Source organism: Symphalangus syndactylus, chromosome 10 (genome assembly GCF_028878055.3).
Source record: "Symphalangus syndactylus isolate Jambi chromosome 10, NHGRI_mSymSyn1-v2.1_pri, whole genome shotgun sequence".
Classification (NCBI taxonomy): domain Eukaryota; kingdom Metazoa; phylum Chordata; class Mammalia; order Primates; family Hylobatidae; genus Symphalangus; species Symphalangus syndactylus.
Genome location: NC_072432.2, coordinates 90413060 through 90435735, shown reverse-complemented (window position 1 = coordinate 90435735; position 22676 = coordinate 90413060). Strand labels below are relative to the sequence as shown.

The 22676-nt window shown below is 40.2% G+C and overlaps 1 protein-coding gene across 7 annotated transcripts in view; it reads left to right on the top strand.

Annotated features, from left to right (window-relative positions):
- The window catches only part of SPATS2 (spermatogenesis associated serine rich 2), a 166065-nt gene that overhangs the window by 128647 nt on the left and 14742 nt on the right, over positions 1-22676 (top strand). For all 7 annotated transcript variants that reach the window (XM_063610569.1, XM_055295002.2, XM_063610565.1 and 4 more), the window contains 4 exons: positions 566-615; positions 4573-4834; positions 6661-6837; positions 9829-9964. In XM_063610569.1, the coding sequence (XP_063466639.1) occupies positions 566-615; positions 4573-4834; positions 6661-6837; positions 9829-9964 (625 nt within the window). The remainder of the gene's footprint in view (positions 1-565; positions 616-4572; positions 4835-6660; positions 6838-9828; positions 9965-22676) is intronic.

The following is a 22676-nucleotide window of genomic DNA, read 5'->3' as shown; positions in this document are numbered from 1 at the left end:
AAACTATCTGAAGCTATTACGTCTTTGAATAGCAACATCAGGTTAGGTCTCCCTGTTTTTATTTTCCTGAATCTGCCAACATAGGATACACAAGTTTGAATATTGTAAAGTTTTTCTTTATCTTCATCTTTTTAAAAAATAATGTTAGCGTTTTGGTCTAGGGTAATGTACAGCTGTCTCCAAAACAACGTAGCCAAGGTGGGTGTGTAAGTGGAAGGGAAGGGATGGCACACTTGGCTAAAACCAGTGTGCCAGCCCCTTTGTATTTAGTCTAAGATGTATGGATAAGAGAATCTTTAAAATGGCCCAGCTACATTAGTCTCTTCTTAGAAGAACTTACTGAGGAAATTACTTGGAGAGGAGGGGTCTAAGTAGGCAGGTATTCCAAAAGGGAAGCATGGCATGATTACCTCATTACATTACTTTAGACCTGATCCTTAACTTTAACTTTTCCGTTAGGATCTTTGTAAATTCTCCAGCAATTACAAAATGGGAGGACGCTGACTCCTGCTTGACTACTGTGTGTGTGGTAGGAGACAAAATCTGTAATTGGTTTCTCTTACAGGTAGTGCCAGTGAAGTACTCAAAGAATGGACAGTAACAGGCAAGAAAAAGGTAAAATGAATTACATTTAAACGCATGATGATGTGTATATTATTTTTAAAAATTTAGACTCTGCAAAAATATTTGAAAGAAAAGGTTTACATACATATCTTCAGTTTACCTGGTTAAAAAACGTCTTTGGCCGGGTGCAGTGGCTCACACCTGTAATCCCAGCACTTTGGGAGGCCAAGGCAGGTGGATCACTTGAGGTCAGGGGTTCAAGACCAGCCTGGCCAACATGGTGAGGCCCCGTCTCTACTAAAAAATAGAAAAAATTAGCCAGGTGTGGTGGCACGTGCCTGTAATCCCAGTTACTCAGGAGGGTGAGGCAGGAGAATAACTTGAACCCAGGAGGCAGAGGTTGCAGTGAGCCGAGATTGGGCCACTGCACTCCAACCTGGGTGACAGAGTGAGACTCCATCTCAAAAAACAAAAAAATTCTTTGAGACTGAAACATAGCTGTGTCTCACAGAGTACCACACAGTCCTCTCCGTGTGATTTAAGGCAGGAAACAATGACTTTGCCATGGTGCAGTTATTAGACGGGTGAAAAAGAGAGCAAATCAAGGAAAGCAGGAGAAAGCGATCTCATTGAGTGGTTTTCAACCATATTCATACTATAAATCAGTTAAAACAGTTCAGATTTTTGGTCAGACAACTGGGTTGTAGTCCTGATATTAATGAGCTTTGACATAAAGCTGTTAGATACTGGCCAGGCACAGTGGCTCATGCCTGTAATCCCGGCACTTTGGGAGGCTGAGGTGGGAGGATCACTTGGCAACATGAATGAGACCCTATCTCAAAAAAAAAAAAGCTATTAGGTGCCTTGCAGAGGGGTCTGATGTTCCACTTTGGGAGGTAGAAGGCACTCAGGCTATGAGATCAGTCAGAACTGGATTCCTACCCTGTTCCACTATCTACTGGCATTGTGACTGGTATTGCTTAACATTTGTGCCTTAGTTTTCTCATCTCTAAAACAGAAAAATAGTTCTAATAAATACAAATACATAATACAATGCCTAACATATTAGTTCTCGTTCCTTTCTCCTTATTTACTTAAAATCAGATGCTTTTCCCAAAGGATACCAGCTGGTCTCAAAATTCTTCCCACAGCTCTGCACCGTAAAGGTAACCCCTTTAGGAAATGCTTGAAGTATGGATTTTAATCAAGTATCTCTGTGAAATCTGTTTGGGGTGTTTTTTTCTTTATTAAGTCAGTGCTGGAGTTGTGAAATGCTTTCTTGATGACTCTTACATCACTTTTTAGGAGTCCTGTCAGGTCTCGAACAAAAACCAGGCTTGGCCTCAGCGACGCTTGAGAATTTTTTCCAAGGGTTACCTAATACTACACACATTCTCCTGAAGCTTTTCATACCTGTAGTTTTGAATATTTGTTTAACTTCTTCCCGCTGCTTTCAACCTACATAGATAACTGTGAGTGTCCTGGAAAACACCAGTTTTTTCTTTTTTTTTTTTTTTGAGATGGAGTTTTACTCTGTCACCCAGGCTGGAGTGCCATGGCGCGATGTCGGCTCACTGCAGCCTCCGCCTCCTGGGTTCAAGCAATTCTCATGCCTCAGCCTCCTACGTAGGGCAGGACTACAGGTGCGTGCCACTGCGCCTGGCTAATATTTGTATTTTTTAGTAGAGACAGGGTTTCACCATGTTGGTTAGGCTGGTGTCGAACGCCTGACCCCAAGTGATCTGCCCAGTTTGGCCTCCCAAAGTACTGGAATTACAGGCATGAGCTACCACACCCAGCCAACACCAGTTTCTTAATTTATTAGCCCAGGATTATAAGTTATTAGTGATATAAGATGTGCATGGAGCTGGAAGAGGATGTGTGTTAGAGACACAGACATTCCTTAAAATTTGGAGAAAGAAATATGGCTTCAGTTTAGCAGTCCCAAATGCACAAATCCAGTCCAGTCCACTTAACTGTTGGGATTAGTCCAATAGGATGTGACTCTGAGTGGGATAGTTATGATATACATGACCCAATGGTATGAAAACTTAGCCAGTTCACGTGGGGGAAAGTGAGAAAAAGAAAGATGAGGCCGGGCACGGTGGTTCACGCCTGTGATGCCAACGTTTTGGGAGGTCGAGGCAGGTGGATCACTGGAGGTCAGGGGTTTGAGACCAGCCTAGCCAACATGGTGAAACCCCATCTCTACTAAAAATACAAAAAAATTAGCTGGGTGTGGTGGCACATGCCTGTAATCCCAGCTACTCGGGAGGCCAAGGCAGGAGAATCGCTTGAACCTGGGAGGTGGAGGTTGCAGTGAGCTGAGATGGCACCATTGCACTCCAGCCTGGGCAACAAGAGCGAAACTCCGTCTCCAAAAAAAGAGAAAGAAGGAAAGATGAGAGCTGTTAAGGAGAAAAGTTTATCTAGAGTTCAGTCATGTTTCCGCTGGAGAGGGCCACAGAAGGGACTTGGGAAAAATTGATTCAGTTATTATCAGCCTAGCCTTAGGAATAGAATTAGGTGTTGCCAGTGGAGCTACAAGTTTGACAAAACAAAAGGTAAAGGACTTTTGTTTGTTTATTTTAACTTTACTATTTGCCTATGCAATATACTCACATGGCTCAAAATTCAAAAGTACAAGAGTTAATACACTGAAACATCTTTTTTTTTTTTTTTTTTTTTGAGATGGAGTGTCACTCTGTTGCCCAGGCCGGAGTGCAGTGGTGCAAGCTCAGCTCACTGCACCCTCCACCTCCCAGGTTTAAGTGATTCTCCTGCCTCAGCCTCCCGAGTAGGTGGGGTTACAGGCATGTGCCACCACATCTGGCTGATTTTTGTATTTTTTATTAGAGATGGGGTTTTGTCATATTGGCCAGGCTGGTCTCGAACTCCTGACCTCAGGTGATCCACCTGCCTTGGCCTCCCAAAGTGTTGGGATTACAGGCGTAAGCCACTGCACCCACCCAATACACTGAAACATCTTTATCCCATCCCTGTTCCCCAGCCATTTGGTTCTCCACCCCCAAAGCAAACAGTATTTTCAATTTCTTATATATCTTTCAAGATATTTTATGCATATATAAGTAAATAAGACCATTCTCCTCTTTGCCTGCTTCCTTTTTTCATGTAATATATCTTGGAGCTTATTCCATGTCTCAATATATAAAGAGCTTTCTTGTTTTTATGGATACATAGTCATCCTACTGTTCGGATGTGCCACAATTTATTTAAGCAGTCGCCTATTGATCAACATTTGGGTTGTTTCTAATCCTGTGCTATTAATAGTGATGCTGCAATGAATAACCTTGTGTATATATAGAAATCACTTTGCATATGTGTTATTCTCATCTTGAATAAATTCCTAGAAGTAGAATTGCTAGTCAAAGAGTATATGCATTTGTAATTTTGATAAGCATTACTAGATTGTCATGGAGAGTACCACTTTACACTCCCAGAAGTAATACATGAAATGGCTGTTTCTGTATACCCTCAACCTTTATCAATTCTACAGTGTTAACATACTTTTTGACCTTTGCTAATCTAATAGGTGAAAAATGATAATTGCAGTGCAGTTTTAATTTATATATCTCTTATTAGACTGAGGTTGCATATCATTCTATATACTTACAGCTTATACTGTTTTTTTCTATGGGATTATTTTGCTTTTTCTGAGAACTCTGTATATATTTAGCTCTTTGACTATAAGCTGCACATATTTTTTTCATATTTTGTAGTCTATCTTTTGATTTTGTTTAAGGTGGGTTTCGTCATGAAGAAATGTTTTATATTTATGTGTTTGAGTTTATCTAAAGTATAGGATTTTACATAGTAAAATTTTATTTTAGGCAATAGTTCAGCATATGTGAAAATATTAAATTTCTGAAAGAACATACAAGAAATTGGTAACACTGGTTACCTTTGAGTAGCTAGAGTTACCTCTCTAGGTTGCGGGGGAATCTTTTTTTTCTTTTCTTTTCTTTTTCAAATTCTTAATAACTTTAGAACAAAAAGAAGAAAAACAAACCGAAACCTGCCGCAGAACCAAGTAACAGCATCCCAGATTCCAGTAAATCAGTTTCCATTCAAGAGGAACAGTCTGCGCCTTCCTCGGAGAAAGGTGGTATGAATGGCTACCATGTCAATGGTGCCATCAATGACACCGAGTCTGTGGACTCACTCAGTGAAGGTTTGGAGACACTTTCAATAGATGCCAGAGAATTGGAGGATCCCGAGTCTGCCATGCTAGATACGCTGCATAGAACAGGTGAGTTTATTAACAGATTTTGAAAAAGTTGCATTCAGTTGATAAACAGGGGTCTCCTCGTTGAGAAAGCAATCAATTAAATCTAGTTATTTTTTTATCCAGTGCTTGCTGATTAGTCTTTTTACTTTTTAGTTTTTGTTACTTTTTGTCTGAGTCACATTTTGTAATTATCAAAGGCCTAGAAAAAAATACAATTTTTTTTTTTGAGACGAAATCTCGCTCTGTCACGCAGGCTAAAGTGCAGTGGTGCGATTTCAGCTCACTGCAAGCTCCACCTCCCGGGTTCACGCCATTCTCCTGCCTCAGCCTCCCGAGTAGCTGGGACTACAGGCGCCTGCCACCACGCTTGGCTAATCTTTTGTATTTTTTTAGTAGAGATGGGGTTTCACCATGTTAGCCAGGATAGTCTTGATCTCCTGACCTCGTGATCCGCCTGCCTCAGCCTCCCAAAGTGCTGGGATTACAGGCGTTGGCCATCACGCCTGGCTGAAAAAATACAATTCTTGTTCCATTATATTTTAACTCCTGTCTAAATCAGTCTTGTGGAAATCATCTAACTTGAACTCTAGTGTTCCATTATTGGAACACTGAGCATGTGGGAGTTACTCATATCCTACTGCTCAAGGTCATCGCCAAGATCTGATTTTTCCACTCATGTAAAAATTCAAAAAATTGCAGCCTCCAGCATAAATGGGTTAATAGCAGAGAAATACCTCAGTATTTAGAGACTACAGAAGGTGACTTTAAGTTGTTTTTTAAAAATTGTGGACTTATTCAGGAAGATGATGATGTTGTTATTATTATTCTAAGACCCAACACAGTGAGAAATATATAATAATAATAATTTCAGCTTTTGTGAGAACTAGGCTGTTGGTTTTTATAGTCTCATTTGTTTTCTAGTGAAGAATTAAGATTAGTGTTAGTTGTAAATTCACATATCTTGTACCTTTCTTTGTTAACCATTTTTTTGAGGGTAAGATACTGGACATTTCTCTTTTAAAACATTACTTGTTAATCCAGTTCCCCTGCCCTGCTGCTCCTGGCTTTAGAAGTGTAATGCCAATGTAACATTTATGCGGTGCTGTTTAGGTGTGCTTTTATTGATTAGTATACACACATACACAAAAAAAGACTTAGAGAAGAACATTGCACTGTCTCAAACCAACAATAGCCAGTGGTTTCCATTTTTTTCTGAACTAGCTTTCCTCTCATTTCCTAACTCTTCCTAACTTATTACACTTCTGTCCCCTAGAGCGTTGTTGTTTGTTTGTTTGTTTGTTTGTTTGTTTGGAGAGACCCGGTCTCTCTCTGTTGCCCAAGCTGGTCTTAAACTCCTGGGCTCAGGTGATCCTTCTGCCTCAGCTTCCTGAATAGCTGGGATTACTGGAGTGAACCACCATGCCTGGCCCCTAAAGCTTTTTAAATTCTTCTTTCCTCGAGAGAGTGTAAAACTCTTTTTTTCTTAACATGGAGGCTTGCAGAAGTTGGTGATACTGACTTTCTTTGATTCCTTGTGCCAGTTACAGAGAAACTACCAAGCTACAAAGAAGCCACAGAGCCACAGGAATTGAGCTCCCTATCTAAAGATGTGTTGCCACACACTCTTCTCTTCATTCCGGACGCCACTTAAGGCTAAGCCCGAAGCTGCCGATAGCCATACCCAGCTGATTCTGATCTTTGTTGTATTGTTTCAGTTGATTTTGTTTACAGTCTTTTAAGAGGCATGGTTTTGCCTCAAACATTTTTACCTGTTTTCTTTGTGTACTTAAGAATGATTGGTTTACTCCTAAATTGTGCTCTAAAGTACAGTCCTCTTTCTCGGACAGGATCCATGCTGCAGAATGGTGTCTCTGATTTTGAGACCAAGTCTTTGACTATGCACTCCATTCAGAATCCTCAGCAACCCAGGAATGCTGCCAAATCTCTCTCAAGACCTACCACAGAAACTCAGTTTTCAAATATGGGGATGGAAGATGTTCCCCTCTCCACCAATAAAAAGCTAAGTAAGTCAGAGGCTCACCTATGAGAGAAAATGAAAAATCTGTGTTTTTGGCTAAAGAGGGCAAATTATCTCTGTTGCCATAAATAAGGTTTCAGAAGGGCATCAGTTAATACTTTTTCCATTTTCCAGATGGTGACTGACTACTCAGCCCTTCCCCTAACCTTTGTGTACACAGTTGGAGTCTGAAAGTAGTTTAAATGCTGTACAATCTACTTATGACGACCCGTTTTGTGAATTAAAGTCAAACTCTACTGCCAGAATGACTTATCTGCTAACATTAACCTGTTTCTTTATTTGCTTTATTGCAACGTTTTTGTGCTATTTCTTTCATTTTTATCTCCTGGTTGACCCAATAAGTAAAAGCTCTACCTTCTCTGACATTGACTTTTTTTTTTCCCCGAGACTGAATCTCACTCTGTTCCCCAGGCTGGAGTGCAGTGGCGCAGTCTTGGCTCACTGCAAGCTCCACCTCCCAGGTTCATGCCATACTCCTGCCTCAGCCTCCCGAGTAGCTGGGACTACAGGCGAGTGCCACCACGCCTGGCTAATTTTTTTGTATTTTTAGTAGAGATGGGGTTTCGCGGTGTTAGCCAGGTTAGTCTCGATCTCCTGACCTCGTGATCCGCCTGTCTTGGCCTCCCAAAGTGCTGGAATTACAGGCGTGAGCCACCGCGCCCAGCCAACATTGACATTTTAAAGAAATATTTTCACTCCTCTTCATAACTTCATGCTCTTACTGAGCTAGAGTCCTCTGACAGACTCTAGCTTTAAGTAAGATCATTTTCTCTTAAGTATGTGGCATTGACTGGTGATAGCTCTTTGCTTAAAAAAAAAAAAAAAAAACTACAATAATCATTTAAACAAACAGCCAGTAATTCAGCAGACAGAGATAATAGCCTGTGTTTCCTATATCTGAGTTTCATACATCTAAGCATGGTGGTCCACTCCACTAAACAAATGAAACATAGAAATATAAAGGACACTTGTAATCAGTAGCTCTTTATGGAATTATTTATTACACATGAGCCAAATTTTAATTAGGTAAGCTCCCCTTTTTCATTGTTCTGGTAGCCCTCAGCCTGTTGCAGATCAGCAAGTTTGAGACTATCCAATCAAGCCTATATATATATACATATATATACATATATATATATGCATAAGGCTTGAAAGCTTTTAGGTAGATTCTAAAAAAATCAAGTTGAGATGAGGAAGAATTTAAGTAAAAAAATTGGAAATGCATATCTTGGCATAGTTACAAACTTTTTAGATCCATGTTTCCAGCAATCAATTATATATGTAATTTGGGGATTGGTGAATATAGAAAGGTAAATAGAACTCTTGGAAATTGGTTAAAATGTGTTGAGTAGGTAAATGCAGTCCATCCTTTTCTACAAAGCTGGCTTCCTCATATATACAGTGCTTTGAAGTGTACTATACAGAGAGAACATTTTAATTTTGTAATGTCCACATGGTGAATTATATTCTATTAAATCCTGTAACTTAGGGAATTTTGAAAATTTGGTACCTTTTTTAAAGTCTTTTTTCTCTGTTTCATTTCATTTTGGATAGTTTGTAAAATTGCTGTCTTCAACTGTATTCATCTTTTAAGTTTCTATTCTGCTGTTAATTCTATGCAGTATATTTCTCATCTCTGACATTGTTTTATTTGTCTCTAGAAGTGCAACTGGGGTCTTTTAAGATATCTTCCATGTCTCTTCTTACCATGCTTATGCTTTCCTCTACCTTCTTGAACATATGGTATCTTTTTTTTTTTTTTTTTTTTTTTTTGAGATGGAGTTTCACTCTCGTCGCCCAGGCTGAAGTGCAATGGTGTGATTTCAGCTCACTGAAACCTCCACCTCCCAGTGATTCTCCTGCCTCAGCCTCCCGAGTAGCTGGGATTACAGGTGCGTGCCACCACACCCAGCTGATTTTGTATTTTTAGTAGAGATAGGGTTTCACCATGCTGGCCAGGCTGGTCTTGAACTCCTGGCCTCAGGTGATCCACCCACCTTGGCCTCCCAAAGTGCTGGGATTACAGGCGTGAGCCACCACACCTGGCCCTATGGTATCTAATTATAATAGCTGTTTGATGTCCTTTTCTACTCAATTCTATCATCTGTGTCATTTCCGCATCTGCCTCTGTGATTGATTTTTTCTCTTCCTTATAGGTCATATTTTTCTGTTTCTTTTAAGCTTTTTTAGGTGGGACTAGAGCAGCCTTTTGTTTAGAGCTAATTTTGCCCTGTTGCTGAGGCAGTATCCTTCCAACTACTCTGCCTGCCATATATTGTGAGATTTTTCCACTCTGGCTGGTGTGAGCACAAACTGTCCCTGGCCTGGTGAGCTCTGGGGATTGTTCTGCCTAGTTTTTTTGTTTTGTTTTGTTTTATTTTGTTTTTTTGCCTGTTGTCTTTCCAGTCTTGGGTAGTTTCTTTATACTCATGCACTGGTCCACACTCAGAGTCCTCTGTGGATCTCTGTGCAGCTCTCTTGTGTGTAGCTCTTTCCTCACCAATACTCTGCCCCAGAATTTCAGCCATCTTGGCCTCTCCAAATTTCCAATTTTGTCCCTTCAATTCAGGGAGTCCACCAGGCTGTTTGGGATTTCTCCTCCCTGCATTGTAGCCTAGAAACTATTGAGGCAACAAGTTGGGGCAATCATAGGCCTCACTTCATTTGTTTCTGTTGTCTGGGGAAAAGTACTACCTGTTACACATTGTCTGAAAACCATTGTTTCATATATGTTGTCTTTGTATGTTTTTAGTTGTTTAAGATAGAAGAATAAATCCAATTATTATTATTCCATCTTGACCAGGATCCTTTTTTTTTTCCAAAAATCTATAAAAACATGTTTTTCTCATTGGAGAAGGTGGTTATTTAGGGAAGATTCTTAGTCTACATGACATTTGGCTTTGGTGTTCAGATCCAACTTTCAAGTTACCTATATAATTATTCTTTTTTTTTTAATCTTTCGGTTTTTTTCCCCAAGGTTCCAATATTGAAAAATCTGTAAAAGACCTCCAGCGCTGCACAGTGTCTCTTGCACGGTATCGAGTAGTAGTTAAAGAAGAGATGGATGCCTCCATTAAGAAAATGAAACAAGCCTTTGCTGAATTGGAGAGCTGGTAAGTTAAGCTGCATTTGATATCAGTAGCATAAAAATGATCATATATAAATATAAAGATGGTCAGCCATTCCCCAAGTTCTTTCATTCATGACTAACTACATAGTGGGAGAGACTTATAAATCCTATGGTATATTTAGCTTTCTGCTTTGTTCTATTTCTCTTGGTCACAGTGTGAGAATGGTACAGATAACTCAACAATGCTGTAGAAATGAGCCAGAGTTTAATATTGTTTGAAAAGGGACACATAATTATAGAGTAGATCATATACTCTAAAGTCTCCTTTTAAACCAAGATCCCATAACAAATGACATGATGTTTTTAAACAAAATTATAAAGTAGAAAAAATCTGTCTTTGCTTTCCTACCTTCTTCCATCCTTTTTAATGTATGCCACTCCAATAAAGTGGCCTTTTATTAATTATTATTATTATTGTTTTTTGAGATAGGGTCTTGCTCTGTCTGTCACCCAGGCTGGAATGCTATGGCATGATCACATCTCACTGTAGCCTCAGCCTCCTGGGCTCCAGCAATCCTCCCACCTCAGCCTCCCAAGTAGCTGGTACTACAGGCATGTACCACCACACCTGGCTCATTTTTTAATTTTTAAATATTTTGTAGAGATGTGGTCTCACTATGTTGTCCAGGCCAGTCTTGAACTCCTGGGCTCAAGTGATCTGCCTGAAGCTGGGTAATTTATAATGAATAGAGATTTATTTTTTACAGTTTTGGAGTCTGAGAAATTCAAGGTCAAGGGGCCCACATCTTGGCAAGGACCTTGCTGTGTCATTCCATGGCAGATGGCAGAAGGACAAGGGAGCATGCATGGGACAGCCAGAGAGGGCCAAACTCAATTTTCTAATGAACCTACTCTCTCAATAACAAAATTAATTTATCTGTGGGACTCTCCCCTCATGACCTAATCATCTCTTAAAGGTCCCACCTCTCACCACTGTAGCATTGAGGATTAAGTTTCCAACACACGAGCTTTGGGGATCACATTCAAACCATAGCAATATTCTAATGTTTCCTGGAACACTAAAGCTGTTTTAACTGTTAGATATTAAGGTGTTAACTGATATTTATTTTTTTGTTTTGTTTTGTTTTGTTTTGTTTTTTGAGACGGAGTCTCTCTCTGTCGTCTAGGCTGGAGTGGAATGGCCCAATCTTGGCTCACTGCAACCTCCGCCTCCCAGGTTCCAGTGATTCTCCTGCCTCAGCCTCCCAGAGTAGCTGGGACTACAGGCATGTGCCACCATGCCCGGCTAATTTTTTGTGTGTTTTTAGTAGAGACGGGGTTTCACCATGTTGGCCAGGCTGGTCTCGAACTCCTGACCTCAGGTGATCTGCCCATCTCTGCCTCCTAAAGTGCTGGATTACAGGAGTGAGTCACCGTGCCCAGCTGGTGTTAACAGATGTTTAAACTCTAGCTTCTTTGTGGGAGGTATTTTATAAGGGATTTTTTTGAAACTAGAAAAGATTTAAGCACCATATTAAAATGACAGGAAGACAAGCAGCTAGGTTGATGTTTTGAGACTTAGAACTTGTTCATTATACTTATTTTTAGTAACTGTCTAGATCTGAAATATGACAGGAAGTGTTCATGAAAAGAACAAACAAACCATCCATGCTTTCTTGCTGCCTGTAGACTGTTCCCTCCGGTTATACCTAACTGTGTCTCTGTTCACAAATTTAGTCTAGTCACTTTTGCCACAACATATAAGAGATAGAGGAGAGTCTAGGTCCCCTCAGTCCTCCTGGTCTCTGGAATTGCAGAGGAGTAATTAATCAAAATGAAATAATGCCTCCAAAAAGTTAAATCATCAGAACCAAAACTTACTTTGGGGCTAGATAATTCATCTTAGTCTACCCATGCCTTGTCCTGAACTCTAAGTTTTACTTTTCAGGTTTTATGGCTAGGAATTTAATGTCATGTCTTCTGTTTTTCTCTGTTTGTTTGAGACAGGGTCTGGCTCTGTCACCCAGGCTGGAGTGCAGTGGCACAGTCATGGCTCACTGCAACCTCCACCTCCTGGACTCAAGCCATCCTCCCACCCTCAGCCTCCCTAGTAACTGGGACTACAAGCATGTGCCACCACATCTGGCTAATTTTTTAATTTTTTGTAGAGATGAGGTTTCACCATATTGCCCAGGCTGGTCACCAATTCCTGGGCCCAAGCAATCCTCTCATCTAGGCCTCCCAAAGTCCTGGGATTACAGCCATGAGCCACTGCGCCCGGCTGTCTTCTGTTTTTCTTGACACATATTTTTGCTCCTGCCAGATTACTCATCGTCTCAAAACTTAACATTCACATTTCCTCTTCCATCTACTAGTTAATGCCACTTTCCCAGCCTGAAAATGTTCTCCTATTCCTCTGTATTTATCTAAATCCCACCATTTCTCCAAACTCTCCTTAAATCAAGGTCTAACTTCTGGAAATTCTTTTAGGTAACTATTTTTCCCCTTTCTGAACCTCTAGGAGGAAGTACCATGCCCTTTGCACCGCATTCTTGTCATATAAGATATTGTTGGCTTGTTTAGAAAATAAAGAGCTGGCTGGGCACAGTGGCTCATGCCTGAATCCCAGCACTTTGGGAGGCCAAGGCGGGCGGATCACAAGGTCAGGAGTTCGAGACCAGCTTGGCCAACATGGTGAAACCCCATCTCTACTAAACATTCAAAAATTAGCTGGGCGTGGTGGCGTGCACCTGTAATCCCAGCTACTAGGGAGGCTGAAGCAGGAGAATCGCTTGAACCCAGGAGGTGGAGGTTGCAGTGAGCTGAGATCGTGCCATTGCACTCCAGCCTGGACGATAGGGTGAGACTCCATCTCAAAAAAAAAAAAAAGAAAGAGCCGGGCGCGGTGGCTCATGCCTGTAATCCCAGCACTTTGGGAGGCTGAGGCGGGTGGATCACGAGGTCAGGAGATGGAGACCATCCTGGCTAACAAGGTGAAACCCTGTCTCTACTAAAAATACAAAAAGTTAGCTGGGTATGGTGGCTGGCGCCTGTAGTCCCAGCTACTCGGGAGGCTGAGGCAGGAGAATGGCGTGAACCTAGGAGGAGGAGCTTGCAGTGAGCCAAGATTGCGCCACTGCACTCCAGCCTGGGCGACAGAGCAAGACTCTGTCTCAAAAAAAAAAGAAGAAAGAAAGAAAGAGCTAAGTGTCGTAGGTCATCACAACTTTGCTTTGATAAGCCTCTGGTCTCCATGATTGTTCAGCTTACTGATTACTTAGTCACAGGATCTGATTCCATTCGGAACAAGCTTGAACCAGGAAACACAGTTCCGGGAGAGAGATTTGTGAATTCCTGCTGACTTGGAACCCAGCCAGGAGGAGCCTCCTTCAATAAATGACAAATGAAATGGTTTCCTACCTGGGAACTGTGTATTTAGGATTGATTAGCTGACGTAACAACCAGGTCAATTTAACTTGAGGAAAGAGATTACCAGCCCTTTCCTGCTAGTATAAAGCCCTTTGCTCTGGTTGATTGAGTTTATAAACCACCTTATTTCAATGTTCCTTGTAGCCGCTACTTGAAGATATAATTGGCAAGTGAGCTAACTCCATTTGGCACCAAACCACAGCTTAGAGTTAATGTCAATTAGAAAGACATTTCTGTGTTGGTTATAGCATAAAAGAAAAGCAAACAGTTCTAACAGATTTGCCCCAGTAAAAGTACATTACCCCTGACAGGGCACTAGGGAAATTATACAGATAACTCCTTTCACTTTGATGCGGAATAAAAACTGACACACCTATAGAAAGGTAAACTCAGAAGCATTCTAACGTATAAAACTTAAAATTTCTTCTTATTGGTGACTTAGCAATAATCATCTCTAGACTCAAGTTTACTTTTCTTGTTAATTAATAATATTTGTCTGCTTTTCATTGTTGGAGCTGCTGGTTGACTTAAGTTTAAGGATATTAAGGAGGCAGGATATGGAGTGGAACATGAAGCTAGAGTATATAAACTCCTTTGGAAGACTGTCATATAAGGTGTTGATGAAAAATGCCAACGGGATACACACTCAGCTTCTCTTTTAAATAAAAAGTTTCAATTTTATGAAAGTCAAAAGGTATTTTTTAAAAGGAGAAATGGGTAAGAGAAAAAGATTATCAAGAAATTTGACATTATACATCACAGAAAGTCATGTAAGTTTATGGTTAAGATTTTGAAATTTTTCCTGATTCCTCTATGTCCTTTTATTGGCTTTTTTTTTTTTTCTGTTTCTTTTCTTTCTTTCTTTCTTTCTTTTTTTTTTTTTTTTTTTTTTTTTTTTTTTTTTTTTTTTTTTTTTTTTTTTGAGACAGGGTCTCTGTTGCCCATCCTGGAGTGTAGTAGTACCATCATGTCTGACTACAGCCTCCCAGGCTCAAGGGATCCTCCCACCTCAGCCTCTTGAGTAGCTGGGACTACAAGGTGGGTGCAACCACGCCCAGCTAATTTTTGTATCTTTTGTAGAGATGGGGTTTTGCCACATTGCCCAGGCTGGTTTTGAACTCCTGGGCTCAAGCGGTCCTCCTGCTTCAGCCTCCCAGAGTGCTGGGATTACAGGTGTGAGCCACCTTGCCCAGGCCAGACCTTTTTTTTAACGTTAAATCAAGCTTAGTCTTACCAAAGGCTTTTAAGTCCTTATACTTAAAGGCCACATATAGATGCTGAAAACTTAGGAATCATTGTATGAACCAAACTACCTCCAAAATGTTATCTCCAAAAATATCTAAAATGTGTAGAAATAAAGGAATGTGCTAATGTAATGTGTATTATCAAAAATGTACATAGCACTGTAGTTCTAAATCATTCTTTGGTTTTTGAAGCTTAGTATGTTGATGTCTTGTTTCTACTAGTACTTGACACCATGGTTCTTGATTTTTTTTATTTAAAATTTAACTCTAACCATCTGTGAAAATAATTACAGGTTGAGTATCCCTTATCTGAAATGCTTAGGACTAGAAATGTTTTAGGTTTTTTATTTTTATTTTTTTCAGATTTTGAAATGTCTGCAGAAACTAGTTGAGCATCCCTAATCTAAAAATTCAAAATCCAAACTGCTCCAATGAGTATTTTCTTTCAGTGTCATGTCAGTGCTGAAAAAAGTACAGCTTTTGAAGCATTTTGGATTAGGAATGCTCAACCTGTAATAACATGAAGAATATTTTACTGAACCTGTTCCGTTATATTATTGGATTTTTTTAATCCTGATTTCTTTTCCACAAAGTAGGTATTGCTAATTCTGTTTTACTGAAAATAAATGTATTTCTTAGGTTAAGCAATTTGCCTAACATAAGTTGCAGATCCAATATTTGAATGTATATATTCAGACTCATTAACCTATGATTTTCATCTCATACCTCATTGATGGCTCACTTCCCCCACTAAAGCTTGGCAAGGCTAGAGACTGTTGGCACATATTATATTACAGACAGTTCCCTACTTATGATGGTTCAACTTAACAATTTTCTGACTTTATGATGGTATGAAAGTGATACACATTCAGTAGAAAGCATACTTTGTATACCCATACAACCATTTTGTTTTTCACTTTCAGTGTAGTGTTTAATAAATTACATCAGATATTCAACACTTCATTATAAAATAGGTGTTGTGTTAGATGACTTTGCCCACCTGCAGGCTAATATAAATGTTCTGAGCATGTTTAAGGTAGGCTAGGCTAAGCTTTGATGTTCAATAGGTTAAGTATATTAAATGCATTATCAACTTAAGATATTTTCAATTTGCACATCCCTGTAATCCCAGCACTTTGGGAGGCTGTATTCGTCTGTTCTCACGCTGCTAATAAAGACATACTCGAGACTGGGTAATTTATCAAGGAAAGAGGTTTAATTGACTCACAGTTCTACATGGCTGGGAAGGCCTCACAATCATGGCTGAAGGCAAAGGAGGAGCAAAGTCACATCTTACATGGTAGCAGCCAAGAGAGCTTGTGCAAGGGAACTCTCATTTATAAAACCATCAGATCTTTTGAGACTTACTACCACAACAGCAGTATGGGGGAACCACCCCTATGATTCAGTTATCTTCACCTGGCCCCACCCTTGACACTTGGGGATTATTACAGTTGAAGGTGAGATTTGGGTGGGGACACAGCCAAACCATATCAGAGGCCAAGGCAGGAGGATTACTTGAGTCCAGGAGTTCAAGACCAGCCTAGGCAACATAATGAGATCCCATCTTTACATAAAGTAACAAAATTAACTGGGCGCAATGACACGTGCCCATAGTCCAGCTACTCAAGAGGATCACTTGAGCCCAGGAAGTGGAGGCTGCAGTGGGCCATGATCGTGCCACTGTACTCCCACCCTGGGTGACAGAGCAAGACCCTGTCTCTTTAAAAAAAAAAAAAAAATTGCGATTTACAGTGGGTTTATTGGGACATAACCCCGTTGTAAGCTGAGGAGCATCTGTATTGTTTACTCTTCAGCTTAAAGGCTATGTAACAGAGAAACCCCAATGTAGGAGAATTTAGGGACTAAGGAACTTAGTCATTATGAAACAGGCTAGGATGAGAAGCACCAGGATTTAGGCTGAGCCTATGAAAGTATTTTTCAAATTCAATAAAGCAAAACTATAAGCATACTCCATCTGAATATCCAATGTTCTTTTGATTTTGTGATTCAGAAGGTCCTAAATCACTATTATTCTTAAGTCACAACTTGTAGTGCCTTGTGATTCTGGTATTCTTCAGGTCAGATCAGAGTAGCGGGAAAGGTTTTAAGATTAAAGGCAGGGTCACTGTAGGGTGGGGTTAATTAGAAAATATTTCTTTGGGGAAATGAATCATTATCAAGCCATGTAAAAAGCATGGTATTTACACTGGAACACTGCATTTCAGAGATATGAGCAGAGGCATAGAAGGGACACATAGGGACCACACACAGTCTAGCTGTTGCTATGGGGCAATAGTGAAAGTAGCGAGGGATGAAGTCAGAGGCTGAGGTATAATGAGAGCATTTGATGGTGGGATCTGAATTTTGTTTTTCCCTTTTTTAAAGATTTCATTATTCCCTCTTATTTTTACTATATTGCCCATAATTATAATTGTTTTATTAGATGTAAGTAAAACTCAAAATTCTACCACCTTAACACATAAGTAATTTTTATTTTCTGCGTTCCCTTGTGTTCCTTATGTATATTCATACATATTCTTGAATAGTTGTAATCGTAGTGAGAGTGTAATTTCAATGTGTTCTTTTCACTTAAAATTAGTTTGATTCATCATTTCATAACTGCCTACACTGTGTTAGTGTGTATACATGTTTATTTAATAATTTCTGTACAATGAATCTGGAATGTATAATGATTTACCAGTTAATACGATTGCATTTTACTAAAGAGATATTCTGCTGAAACTGAGAAATCAAGGTGAATACAGGAATTAAAATAATTACTGCTGCTATTTACTGAGCTCACTAAGCTTTTATTGTATGTCAGTAACTTTTATGTATAGTGCTTCTAATCTATATAACATTATCACTTGTGGTATTACGTTCATGTTATAGGTGAGAAAGAAGGGCACAAAAATATTTTACCCAAAGATACTTTTACACTACACCGTTATTTGGTTTTCTGTCTTACCACGTATTCCTGTTTGCTTTATTCTGCAGTGTTTACCTTCCTACGCCACATGTTTTCACCTTTCTCTGGTTTCTGGAGCTTTTAGACATTGGTGTCATAATTCCAGTTTCTTTTTTTTTTTAGACTGAGTCTCATTCTGTCTCCCGGGCCGGAATGTAGTGGCGCAATATCGGTTCACTGCTACCTCTGCCTCCCGGGTTCAAGCGATTCTCCTGCCTCACCCTCCCGAGTAGCTAGAATTACAGGCGTGTGCCACTACACCTGGCTAAATTTTGTATTTTTAGTAGAGACAGGTTTCACCGTGTTGGCCAGGCTGGTCTCAAACTCCTGACCTCAGGTGATCCGCCTGCCTCGACCTCCCAAAGTACTGGGATTACAGGCATGAGCCACTGTGCCCAGCCAAAATCACAGTTTCAAATGAGGATCTGGTCAGCCACTCACTAAGGGGGCTTAACACTCCAGCCATTTTTATTTTGTTTTATTTTAATTTTTATGTTTTTGGAGAGACAAGATCCCACTTTGTTACCCAGTCTGGTGTTGACCTCCTGGGCTCAAGTGATCCTCCCACCTCGACCTCCCCAAGTGCTGGGATAGCAGGCATGAGCCACTCTGCCTGGCCCTGGCTCAGCAATTTTTTTTTTTTTTTTTGTAACCAACCTAAAACTTGAGGCCAGGCGTGGTAGCTCATGCCTGTAATCTCAGCACTTTGGCGGGTGGATCACCTGAGGTCAGGGGTTTGAGACCAGCCTGACCAACAAAGTGAAACCCCGTTTCTCCTAAAAATACAAAAATTAGCTGGGCGTGGTGGCGTGCGCCTGTAGTCCCCACTACTTGGGAGGCTGAGACAGGAAAATTGCTTGAACCGGGGACGCAGAGGTTGCAGTGAGCCAAGATCATGCCACTGCACTCTGGCCTGGGCAACAGAGTGAGACTCTGTCTCAAAAAAACAAAAAAACTTGAACAACATACTCCTTAGCAATACAGATTGTTACTGGTTCTTTTACCTTAAGCAGATTATAAAATATCATCGAGTCACATGATCTCCTGGATTAGCTTGTAACTGAGGTGCTTTTGACCATTGGAAAAGAACAGAAAGAAAGGTTACTCCATTGAAAGCCTGTCACATGAGAACTGTGGCTTATGTTCACATTCTAACTTGTTTTTTTTTGAGACAGTCTCCCTCTGTCACTGAGGCTGGAGTGCAGTGAAACGATCTCGGCTCAGTGCAACCCTTGCCTCCTGGGTTCAAGTGATTCTCCTGCCTGAGTCTCCCATGCAGCTGGGATTACAGGCGCATGCCACATTTTTGTACTTCTAGTAGAGACAGGGTTTCATCATATTGGCCAGGCTAGTCTCGAACTCCTGGCCTCAAGTGATCCTCTGGCCTTGGCCTCCCAGAGTGCTGTGATTATAGGCGTGAGCCACAGCGCCTGGCCTTTTGGGGAGGCTGAGGTGGGTGGATTGCTTGAGGTCAGGAGTTCAAGACCAGCCTGGGCAACATGGTGAAACCTGTCTCTACTAAAAATAGAAAAATTAGCTGGGCATGAGTAGTGCACACCTGTAATCCCAGCTACTCGGGAGGCTGAGGCACGAGAATCGCTTGAACCCTGGAGGCAGAGGTTGCAGTGAGCCAAGATTGCGTCACTGCACTCCAGCCTGGGCGACAGAGCAAGACTCAAAAAAAAAAAAAAAAAGGAAAAAAACTATTGGCAATTCTCTTTTTTGGTTATTTTATATGGAAAGAGGAAACCGTCTCAAAGAAAAAAAGGCGTATGCATTGGCTTTGCCTGAATTTTTGCTTGGTTGGTTAGTGGAATTAGAATAAATAGGTTTTAAGGCCATGCATGGTGGCTCATACCTATAATCCCAGCACTTTGGGAGGCCAAGGCGAGAGAATCACCTGAAACCAGGAGTTCAAGACCAGCCTGGGCAACATAGTGAGACCCCTGCCTCTATATATATATTTTTTTTAATTAGCCAAGTGTGGTAGCATGCACCTTTAATCCTAGCTATCAGGAAGCTGAGCAGGAGGATTGCTTGAGCCCAGGAGGTCAAGGATGCAGTGAGCTATGATTATGTCACTGCATTCCAGCCTAGGTGACAGAGCAAGACCCTGTCTTAAAAAAAAAAAAAAAAAATAGTCCAGGTACAGCGGCTCATGCCTATAATCCTAGTACTTTGGGAGGCTGATGTGGATGGATCGCTTGAGCTCAGCAGTTCGAGACCAGCCTAGGCAACATGGTGAAACCCCCATCTCTACAAAAAATTAGCTGGGCGTGGTAGCTCGTGCCTGTAGTCCCAGCTACTTAGAGGGCTGAGGTGGGAGGATTGCTTGAGCCCAGGAGGCGGAGGTTGGCCGTGAGTCTTGATGGTGCCACTGTACTCCAGCCTGGGCGACAGTGAGAACCTGTCTCAAAAAAAAAAAAAAAAAAAAAGATTCTAGATTTTGAGCAAATAAAATTGAGTACAAATGTTTTCTGACAATATTATTGAATGGTTTTGCGTATTATTCCTTGAAATAATTGACCTGTGGAATTGTCAAGAGTTGCATTTCCATTTTAATATTATTTTTCTAATGCAACAGTCATAAACAAATAATTAACAATTTTTTGGTACCAATAAATTATTGAAGGCAAGAGCTAGAATCTCTAACTGCATGTTAGATATCTGTATATTAATTAGAGGACTTGCTTCAAATGACGGACACAATATGTGTTAGAGATATGAATGGGGATGCTTCAGTAACAACTATTCTGAGCAACTAAATTATGCAAAAGCTTTAGAATAAATTGGCTGGGTGCAGTGGCTCATGCCTGTAATCCCAGGCAGGCAGATCACTTGAAGCCAGGAGTTTGAGACCAGCCTGGAAACATGCCAAAACCCCATCTCTGCTAAAAACAGAAAAATTAGCTGGGCATGGTGCTGCGTGCTCATAGTCCCAGCTACTCGGGAGGCTGAGGCAGGAGAATCACTTGAACTCAGGAGGCGGAGGTTGCCATGAGCCAAGATCATGCTATTGCACTCCAGAGCGAGACTCCATCTCAAAAAAAAAAAACACACACATCTTATAGAATAAGTCGAGCAAATGTCAACATGGTAAGGAAGTCCTGAAAAGGAAGGAAGGAAATATAGAACATTTAGTTACCAGTCTTTTTCTTTAGTAGCAGGGAGCAGTCATCCAAATCTATCTTTCATGATTGAAGAAAGGATATGGAAGTTCTCAACCCTGAATAAGGCCCAGGCTTAATAAGAAGTAGTGTTGTTCCAAACAGGTTCCCAGCAATATTTAGCTGAATTTCATTAGCAATTTTAGAATCCAGTCTGCCAGATGCTTGGTGCTTATTATGGCATATTTCCATTCAAGAAAGCCTTGAGAGAAGCTTAGTACCCTGAGGTGTTGGAGTGAGCAAGGTAATAGAGAGTCTGCATGAGCCTTTCATCACTCTCTGGGAGGACTCATTGCCTGCCGTTCTGGTATCTAAAAACCATTACCTCACACCACAGGTACTTTTGAACCTCTTGGCCACACATACGTACTGGGACCATTGTTTAGCTCAGAAACAGATGGAAAACTTTAGCTTAAGTTTCTGTGTTAAAAGTTGTGTTGCAATAGATTATTGTTTTTAATTGTAAAAAATGCCTATGTTGTTATCCTTCTACCTAACCTACTTTCCACTTTGAACTCGTCCCACCTTCTCCATTTATTTTGTGATGCCAACATTTCACTTTTTATTATGAAAACTTTCAGATATATAGAAAAGTTGAAAGGATGGTACAATGACAGTGTATTTGCTGTGTGTGTGTATAATATTTTGGTGGAACCATTTGGAATTTGCAGATGTAGACGACATGTCACCCCTAAATGCTTTAGCATAAATAACCTAAAAATAGGTCATTCTTCTATAAAACTATAATGCCATTATATAATTTATTTACTTTTTTGATGTGCTTTTAATAAGAAATTTACTATTAAATTTTGACATTTATTTTTGTATTTTAAAGATGTAAACATTTTAATGGAAAATTATAAATGCTGATCAACCTTTTCTCTGAGAAATATATCAGCATCAGTTAACTAGCAGATTCTCTTGTTTAACCCTGGGCTGACATCATAGGACCTTTCACTAGATGTTATCAATAGATGGCAACATGACAAACAACAAACAAAAAGAAACAGAAGTTCTTACTGCTTTTCATTGTTTTTTGGCATGAAGACATAAGCTAATATATGTATTTTAATTTTAATTTTTGTGGGTACATGGTAGATGGATATATTATAACTAGTTTTTTTTTTTTAATGGAGGGGTTATATGGTTGTCCATGCACTGTCCTATGAATTTCTTGTCATCACCACTGAGTTAATCAAAAAACAAAGTTTATTTAAATGAACACTAGTCATTCTCACAGGGAAAAAAAAAATGCTATCAGAATGTACTAGCACAAATTGCCGCAAAAAAGTCTGATTATGGTGATGCAGACCTTGCTAAAAGTGTCATCTGACATTCTACTTCTCCTAATAAAGATTGTAAGCTGCAAAAGGCTTCCTTGTTTGCTGTAGTCTTTTAATAAATATTTTACAAGCTTTGTCAGAGACAAAGGATTTGTCATCTGATGGACACAGTGTCTGCATCTTAAGGTGATTTGGCAACAGAAGAGAGGTAATGTCAAACTGTAGGCCTGGCAGCTCCTGTCTCAGTTGTGCTTTTGTTTTGTCTTTTAGGTATTCCAATGCTGCTAGAGTTCTTGGAGCAAAATATTGCCAAGGTTTGGGAAATGCTTTCTTAGCAAAGTATTGCTACCCCACAATAATTGTATCTTCTCTCCAGTTTGATGCTTTTGGATTAATGTGCCAACCAAATTTGTTTAGTTACAAGTCTGTTTATTAACATCATGCATAACGATTATCAAACCTATGTTCTCTGGCACTTCCATATAAAAGATTTGCTCCTTGAGGAAATGACCCTGCCTTAGACATTTTTGTATGTCTCACACCATAGTCTCCACATTAACTACTTTGTGCTAACATAACTATGTATTGAGCTAAATTGAATTAGAGTGAGAGAGAAAGAGTGTGTGTGTGTGTGTGTGTGTGTGTGTGTGTGTGTGTGTGT